The following is a 9,228-nucleotide window of genomic DNA, read 5'->3' as shown; positions in this document are numbered from 1 at the left end:
TTCCAACCCAAACCATTTGATGATTCTGTGACTGCTCTGAGGCTCTCTGCAGTTGTGAGGAGCTCTGTGGAGCTGCAGCGCTGTAAACATGGAGTTAGAAGAGAGGAGCACTGCAGCTCTAGTTTCTCATCTGAAATTGCTTTGCTGTAAACTTTAGTCATGTCACTGAACCTTCAGGAGTGGGCAGCTGGTACTCATGTCTCCCTCATTTTCAGAATTAGCTCAAGATTTTTTCTGAGCTGCTGTTGAATATGCTGTGCATATATTTTTGGCTTCTACTGCTTTTATTTTCTGCCTCCAAAGTTATCAAATCTTTTCTTTTTCCCTTTCACAGGGTACGATGTTACAAGCCATTGAGAGATACATGAAGCAAGCCATTGTGGATAAAGTCCCCAGTGTCTCTAGTTCTGCGCTGGTGTCTTCCTTAGTAAGTAAAGCAGTAGATTATTGTCAATCTGTGTGTTGTGTTGTGGTTCTGCTGCATATGTAGCTCTGCCTGCCCTTTGTTTTGTTCTTTTTTTCATCTCCTTTTCCTTTGAGATGACTCTTTTTTTCATCTCCTCACTGGAAAAATAAAAGAAAAACTAGTAGCAATGGAGTTTGCTTTCTCTCAAGCAGACTCTGTCTTCTCAAACTCCTTCTTCAACGTTCTCTTGCTTTACAGTACATCAGTTGTAATAACTTTTAAGTGCAAAGTACTCAGTTGTCTCTCTGCAATTAGTGTCAAACATTAATTTCTCTGGAGAGGGGCTGCATCTGTTTTGAAAATTCGAGTGCAGTGATGACTGTGAAAGTGCTTCTCAGTTTGGTGAGAGTAAGAAGCAACAACTTGTTCTGTGCTGTGGAAGAACTGACACTGATGACTGTGAAAGAGTATGAGTTCTGTCACAGGAACTGACAGCAGTTTGCTTTGTGCTCTGCAAAAAAAACCCCTGTGAAATTGCTGCCCTGATAAGACTATAAATCAAGATTGGTTTTGCTCATATGTAGCAGGAGGGCGAGGTGAAGCAGTTTATTGTTTTCCTCTCCCTTATTTAGGAGAAAATGCTGGAAAAGATCTCATTAATTTAATAGTTTTTCTTAAAGAGGAGACTACAAGTGAAAACCTGGTAGTCTGAAAACACTGGTTTATAGGGGCATCAAATAAAGAGATTTGCTGCACTGGTAAATCAAGAAGGCAGAGTAGGAGGTAAGAGGTCCAGCTGATGAGGTGGAGTAGAACCTGTGTTAGGACCCTCAAGATGTAAACAAAGCTGTTTTAATACTGACAACTGAAGTCTTCCTGCCTTCCTTCTAACTTCCTTCTAGGCAGGTGAATTGTCCTAGTATTGTCTTCTGTCTTCTTTAAACATAAACAAAAACTCTCAAAATTACTTTTCTCTTTCTTGTAACAACTGCATCCATGTGTATTTGGGAGTTATTCTTTGTTACCTGTAGTATCTAGATTGTCTCAAAGTCTTTAAACTGAAAACAAGGCTCATGGTCCTTCACTGTTAGTTTGTCTGCAGTCTCAATTTGTGAATTCTTCCAGCATATGATGAAGATCAGTTATGACGTGGTCAAAAGGTGGATCAACGAAGCTCAAGAAGCAGCTTCTAGTGACAACGTCATGGTCCAGGTATGTTTGAGGGTGGTTGTCCCAAGAAGCTCTAAACGTGTTACAGAGTTTTTGTAGAATCATGGAATCATTGAGGTTGGAAATGACCTCAAAGATTATCAAGTCCAACCATCAACCCAACACCACTGTGCCTACTAACCCATGTCCCTCAGCACTGTGTCTACACGACTCTTCAATCCCTCCAGGGATGGGGACTCCACCACTGCCCTGGGCAACCCCTTCCAATGCCTCAGAACCCTTGCAGCAAAGAAATTCTTCCTCACATCCCATCTCAACTGCCCTGGCCACAACTGGAGCCCATTTCCTCTTGTCCTGTCCCTTGGTCCTTGGTTGAACAGCCCCCCCCCCACCTCTCTCCACCCTCCTCCAAGGGACTTGCACAGAGCCACAAGGTCTCCCCTCAGCCTCCTTTTCTCCAGGCTCAACACCCCCAGTTCCCTCAGCCACAAGGGAACTCAGCACACTTGTGCTCCAGACCCTTCCCCAGCTCCGTTGCCCTTCTCTGGACACGCTCCAGCACCTCCATGTCCTTCTTGGACTCAGGGACCCAACACTGAACCCAGCACTTTAGCTGTTGCCTCAAGTTTTGATGTTATTCTGTGAATTCTTAAGATAACCTTAGAAAAAAATAACTGTTTCATTTTTCCTTCCTTTTTTTTTTTTTAAATAAAAAACCCACAAGAATTCTGACTTGAGGAAAACAACTCAACTGCTTCAAAAAATCCTGAGTTTCTCCATGATCCCAGTGCAAGGTTCTGAATTAAGAGTTGTCTCTTTCATGCAGTCCTCTGCCCTTCTGATATCTGGGATGCCACTGACTGTTCCACAGTAGTTGTTGCAGACAGGCTTTGAATCTGAGTTTTCAAACAGCTTAAGAAATTACCTGAGTGCCTTGCAGAACACCAGCATCTCTTGTCTTGACCTTCAGAAAATTTACTGCTCACTACAGACAGAACCACAGAGATTAACCTCAATATCAGTAAGATATTTATATTAGCAAAATCCTTGCACAAATATTCCAAAGAGCTGTGGAAATGAAAGTATTCTGGATGTTCAGTCAGCGTTACAGACACACAATCAGAGACAAGTTTGTGAAATCAGCTTTGATCTCGTTAGCAGATTCATTAAGCTTTGTTGTGAATCAGTCTTAACGATTCACAGAAACACGAAACAACTTGGTGAGTGATTAGAAATAATTCCTTTGTATTTTCATCATAAATGCCTCAAGGATTTTTGTGAAGTCAACTGTCATTTAAAGGCCTTGAGATCTCAATAGTGAGTGTGCTAGAAATGCAAGTGTTACTGAGCAGTATAATTTAGTAAGGTGAAGCCTTTGAAGTTCTGACATTTAATGGGGAGAAAAAGGAGTAAACTAACTTCCTGGCTCTTTTGATCTTCAGAAATATGTTGAGGCTGCCTTATGGTGGACAGGAACAGAAGAGATTACTGCAGATCTTTGTAATTTGTCAGGAAACTGAGGTTGTTTGAGGTTAGAAGGTATTTCTGCTAGGGAACAGCGATGATTAACCCTCTTTCATGTCTTACAATCTGACTTTGGGGACATGGTTTAGTGGTGAACTTGGGTTTATGGTTGGACTAGATGATCATAATGGTCTTTTCCAACTGTCCTGGTTTTTGCTAGGACAGGGTTAATTTTCTTCTTAGTAGCTAGAAAGCACCATGTTTTGGTTTCAGTGAGGGTTGTTATGAGAAGAAATGTTGATAACTACAAGGACACTGTGCTTGGGCAGTTTGCAAGAGCAGAGGACTGGAAGGTGGGGCGGTGGAGAAGAAAAGTGTAGTAGTTAATAAAACCCAGAATTAACAATTGGATATGCCAATAAAATATTCCATAGCATATTCCATCATGTTTAGTATATTAACTGGGATTGACTGGAAAGGGGGGGGGATTCTCTCAGGAATCACTTGGGCTCGTGTTTCCAGGATTGTGATTTCAGGTTCAGGGTTCCTTTTCATTCCTCCTGGATCATTATCAGCGGGTGGTGAGCAGTTGTACTCTGCATCACTCATAGATAGATAGATATATATAGTTGTTATCATTCTTACTCTTATTATTATATTTTAATTTTACTCCAATTATTAAACTGTTCTTATCTCAACCTACAAGTCTCCTCACCTTTACTCCTCCAATTCTCTCCCCAATTCCCTGGGGGCTGCAAGTAGCTGCATCTTGTTTGGCTGCCAACAAAGTTAAACTATCACACCAACCAAACTATGATTGAAACTAGAAACCAACAAATTCTAGGATTCTGTGATTTTTTCCAACTGCAGTGTGTGTTCAATACCTGCACATCTCTGTTTCTGATTTCCTAGTATCATGCTTTGGGGCTGCTCTATCACCTTAGAAAAAATGATCGCCTTGCAGTTTCCAAAATGCTGAATAAATTCACTAAATCTGGACTGAAATCCCAGTTTGCCTACTGCATGCTGATCCGAATCGCAAGCAAACTCCTGAAGGAATCTGAAGAGGGGTGAGTAAGAGGCAGCATGTGAATTACAAAACTAATTCTAGTTTGAGATAAATGGTAATTAGGAAATTTGCATTTTTTAAAGTATGTGGGAATGTACATGCAGAGAGAACTGTCTTGTTAAAAATAAAAACACAAGTAGAAGCAGAGAGCTGGGCTGAACTGAGTGGTGGTATGTGTGGCAGTTGTGTGCTAGGGTTTGGATTTTTATTTTGGCACCACACTACCAAAACTCAGCTGAGAGCAGGATTAAAAACTACAGAATAGAATAATCCCTGGAGAAATTTTGTACTTTGACTAGTTAGATGCATTTCAAATGTAATAAGGATCTACCTACGTTGTGGGGACATAAATAAAAGGATCTCCAGAGACCTGGAGCAGCTAGAACAAGTCCAGAGAAGGGCCACCAGGATGATGCGAGGGCTGGAGCAGCTCTGCTGTGAGGACAGGCTGAGAGAGTTGGGGCTGTTCAGCCTGGAAAAGAGAAGGCTCCGGGGAGACCTTCTAGTGGCCTCCCAGTACCTGAAGGGGCTCCAGGAAGGCTGGGGAGGGACTTTGGCCAAGGGCAGGGAGTGACAGGACGAGGGGAAATGGGTTTAAGCTGAAAGAGGGTCGGTTTAGATTAGATATTAGGAAGAAGTTCTTCACTGTGAGGGTGGTGAGCCAGTGTCCCAGGTTGGCCAGAGAAGCTGTGGTTGCTCCTCCCTGGAAGTGTTGAAGGCCAGGCTGGATGAGGCTTTGAGCAACCTGGTTTAGTGGAAGGTGTCCCTGCTGCTGGCAGGGGGGTTGGAACTGGATGAGCTTTCAGGTCCCTTCCAACCCAAACCATCCTATGATTCTATGATCTCTCTTATTCTGATCTCTCAGTAGCAGAGGACATTATATTACCTGAAAAATTCACCTCCTGGTGATTTTTTTTTATCAGTGGAGATTTTTGTTAGTGGTGTGTGATATATGACTAATAATAAAGTATTTATTACTCTTTAGTATTTATTACTATTTCTGGAGCACAGCAGTTCTAGCTTAAAGAAGATAATGTAAAGATGAATTAAATAATAGTAAATAAAAAGTTTGGAGCTCAAGTGTGAGCTGAGCAATGTGGTGGTAGAAGAAACATGAGGCAGTGCACTAACTAGGCTCTCTGTCAGGTTCTCAGAAATGAAGTATTAATGGTTTGTACATAATTCAGCATCACAGTGTGAAATGTCTTCTTTTTGTAGCCATGAAAGTCCTCTGTTTGACTTCATTGAGAGCTGCTTGAGGAATAAACATGAGATGGTTATTTATGAAGCTGCTTCTGCCATCATCCATCTCCCAAACTGCACAGCCAGGGAGCTGGCACCGGCTGTTTCAGGTTGGTCATAGAATCCTTGTACCACTGATGGAACTGAAAGGGTGGTAAAACACATCAGATAACTAAAATGCTAAACTCAACACCTGAATTTTCTGATTGTCCCAAATTAGAGGGCTTTGGATGAGAAGCACCTTGATCCCTTTTCCCATTTCATCCAGAGCTTTAGAGAATGGGCACTCGAGGTGACACAGAGTGATGTTTGCCTTTTTCCAGCTGCAGGAATTTGGGGTGGGAGGGAAGGTGGAGGAGAACTTGATAGCACAGCTGTGCTGCAAACAACTATACAAACCACCTTTTATTGATATAAAGATGAAAACCAGGAGTTTATTTTTAGCTTGCTTGTGAAACTAGTGATAAATTATGAATAGAGCTGCATGAACATTTAGCAGCAAATAGTTGAATGTAGATAAGTTAGATTTTCTAACTAGAAAAAAAATAGTCTATTCTGATTCATTGAAAGAGACCATACCTGCTTTTCTGCTGTGCTGAATTCTGACTAAACTATTTGCACCTCTCAATATCAAAGTGCTAGTAGAAGACAATTTTCTGTTTCTCATCTGGTATGATCATGAGGGCTCTCACCTTCTGCTCCCCAGACATGTCTGGTTGCAGTAGAGTGCCCAGAGTTGCAGTGCTGGGAGCTGGTTTTTATTAGTCTCTAACATTTTGTTGTGTGTTATTTCTCCTGATAATATTTTTAATTATTATTCTTATTTTCAGTGCTGCAGCTCTTCTGTAGTTCTCCCAAACCTGTCTTGAGATATGCAGCTGTACGGACTCTTAATAAAGTGAGTGTTTCCAAAACCTTTCAAATAAGTATAAATCTGTGAGTATCAGAGGAAGCCAGATTTCAATACTTGATGGTGTGTTACCTAAAGTAAAGCAACTTCTCTTGTGATGACTGTATTTGTAAATATTCCATGCTGGAGAGTTGGCTTTTCTGTGCCAGATCTCCTAGTGTGACAGAAATCTTTCCTCCACTCAGGCTATGTTTGCTCATTTCTGGACCACAGGGCTATACCAAGCCGTAGTTTGGTAACTCCTGAGCTCTCAGCTGTAAGGAAGCAGGCTCTTGGATATTTAATACGGCAAAAAGTGTGACTAGGATGTGTGTGAAGGAAATAACGTTCTGATTTCAAAGCTGCACACTGCAGCAGGGGCAGTTTGTGACTGTCAAACCCGTGAGATAAAACTTAGAGTTAGAGGAAGAGAATCACAGAATTGTAGTGGTTGGAAAAGACCTTTAAGATCACAAAGTCCAACCATGAACCCAACACTACCAATTCCACCTCTAAACCATGTGCCTCAGCACCTCATCTACCCATCTTTTAAATCCCACCAGGGAAAGTGACTCCACCCCCTCCCTGGGCAGCCTGTTCCAATGCTTGACAACCCTTTGGGTGAAGAAGTTTTTCCTCACATCCAATCTAAACCTTCCCTGGTGCAACTTGAGGCCACTTTTTTTTGTTCTATTGCTTGTTACCTGGGAGAAAAGACCCACCCCCACCTCTCTCCACCCTCCTCCAAGGGACTTGCACAGAGCCACAAGGTCTCCCCTCAGCCTCCTTTTCTCCAGGCTCAACACCCCCAGTTCCCTCAGCCACAAGGGAACTCAGCACACTTGTGCTCCAGACCCTTCCCCAGCTCCGTTGCCCTTCTCTGGACACGCTCCAGCACCTCCATGTCCTTCTTGGACTCAGGGGCCCAACACTGAACCCAGCACTCCAGCTGCAGCCTCACCAGTGATTCCCAGTGCAGGGGGACCAGCACTGCCCTGCTCCTACTGGCCACACTAGTGCTGATCCAGGCCAGGATGCCCTTGGCCTTCTTGGCCACCTGGCCACTCTGCTGACTCATGTTCAGCTGCTGTCCACCAACACCCTCAGGTCCCTCTCTGCCCAGCAGCTCTCCATCCTGGAGAACTGGATTCCAAGTTCCAAGCCTGGAACATTGTATGGGGTTGTTGTGACCCAAAGATGATTTGAAGTTCTGAAACAGAAGAACCTGAGCTTTGATGCTTTGGTTGTGTTCTGTCAGTCGTTGTATGTTACAGGTTTAGTTGCAATTGTGGAACAGAGCAGTGCCTGTAAAATAAATAAATAAATAAATTACAGGCTTTAATCCTTGTGCCATTGAGAGCTTTGAATCGAAGGATGTTATTGCTTCCCATATAATTTGGAATTCTGTTCTTTACAGGTGGCCATGAAGCATCCATCTGCAGTCACTGCCTGCAACCTGGACCTGGAAAACCTCATCACTGACTCCAACCGTAGTATCGCTACCCTCGCCATCACCACCCTGCTGAAGACAGGCAGTGAGAGCAGTGTAGACAGGCTCATGAAACAGATCTCTTCCTTCGTGTCAGAAATATCAGATGAGTTTAAGGTGTGGCATTGGAGGCCTCTGCTCTTTCCAGCTGCAGGTTTTTCTCCCATTCTTGTTTTTATGAAGCTTTTCCCATTTGTTAATCCTTCAGTCACTTAGTCTGATAGAGCAAAGTCAACCTACAATTCAGAAGGTGTAATCCTCTGTTTTCCAACTTAAATATACTGTGATTTTTCTTCCCACTGCTCCAAGAAAGGATAAATGTCATTTGATGGACTCCTGTGCAGTATCATGCAAAACCTTGTACTGTCTTCTGGTTGCCTTTTTGGAGAGGAAGGGGGATTTTAACTGTTCTGTTTGAGTCTATATTGCTTCAGTCTGATATGTAGTTAGAAAATCGTGTCAACTGTAAATTTCTACCTGATTTCTCAAGTTTAGTCAGGTCATTGGTTGGTTAAGGATGGTAGTTCTCTTGTTCCTGTCCCTTTCACACCATGAAGTTGCCTTGAGGAGCATAGCATGTCTCCAGAAAGTCATTCTCCACTAGTGTATAGTGGTCTTAAGTTCTTCCTTTTATGAGAAAAGGAAATAAGTATTAAACAAATTTAAAACTGCAAAGAGTTTTAAAGACAAAATGTAACTGGTTAAGTTAGAATTAGGTCAGGATCATCACTGGGCAGAGGAAGCAAGGGGAAGCCTTTGAATTTACATCCATCCTAAATTACAGTCCCTCTAGCAGAGCCAGGTATTGCAGCATGTTAGCAACAAGTTGTTAACACACTCCTGCTGAGAGTCCACCACCTGATTTTATCCTTCTTGTCCATGAATTTAATCTATCAAGGTGACAGCTTGAGATAGTGAGAAGCCTGGATTTTTCACAGAAGAATAAATGTGAGTGCCTAACGTCCTTCTCTGTTGCTTTGCAGGTGGTGGTAGTACAGGCTATCAGTGCTTTGTGCCAGAAATACCCTCGGAAACACAGCGTCATGATGACCTTTCTCTCCAACATGCTCAGGGATGATGTATGTTTAAAATCTTCTTTGTGTAGTTATTGACAGGCAGCTCTGATAGTGTGAAGAGTCTTTTCTGTCTTACATCAATGTGTGCACAGCAACGATGGGGCTGGACTAATTACCCAGACTTTGTTTATCTCGTGGGTCAGACCTGTCTGAAATTTCCAGGTTGGATGAGGCTTTGAGCAACCTGGTCTAGTGGAAGGTGTCCCTGCTGCTGGCAGGGGGGTTGGGACTGGATGAGCTTTAAGGTCCCTTCCAATCCAAACCAGTCTGGGATTCTGTGAAATGTGCTTATGAAGTAGAGCTGGTACATCAAAAACAGATCTGAAGAGATGCTCGGGTGATGTGCCTTTGTGTGTCAGGGAGGACTGGGAAGAGCCTGTTAGGTCATCCAGCACATCTTGTGAGCGGCATCCCTCAGGGGTC

The 9,228-nt window shown here is 42.9% G+C and overlaps 1 protein-coding gene across 1 annotated transcript; it reads left to right on the top strand.

Moving 5' to 3' along the window:
• Window positions 1-334: 334 nt before the first annotated feature.
• LOC104531238 (coatomer subunit gamma-2) lies at window positions 335-8,808 on the top strand (the record flags this gene model as incomplete). The annotated part of the gene is made up of 7 exons (XM_010176064.1): window positions 335-427; window positions 1,532-1,618; window positions 3,953-4,110; window positions 5,328-5,461; window positions 6,182-6,249; window positions 7,658-7,846; window positions 8,713-8,808. Coding segments are annotated over 7 exons (825 nt in total), but the record flags the coding sequence as incomplete, so codon positions are not given.
• Between the last annotated feature and the right edge of the window lie 420 nt (window positions 8,809-9,228).

This window comes from Antrostomus carolinensis, unplaced genomic scaffold, assembly GCF_000700745.2.
Source record: "Antrostomus carolinensis isolate BGI_N321 unplaced genomic scaffold, ASM70074v2 scaffold41519, whole genome shotgun sequence".
Taxonomy (NCBI): Eukaryota; Metazoa; Chordata; class Aves; order Caprimulgiformes; family Caprimulgidae; genus Antrostomus; species Antrostomus carolinensis.
This window is presented reverse-complemented; position numbering and strand designations above follow the sequence as displayed.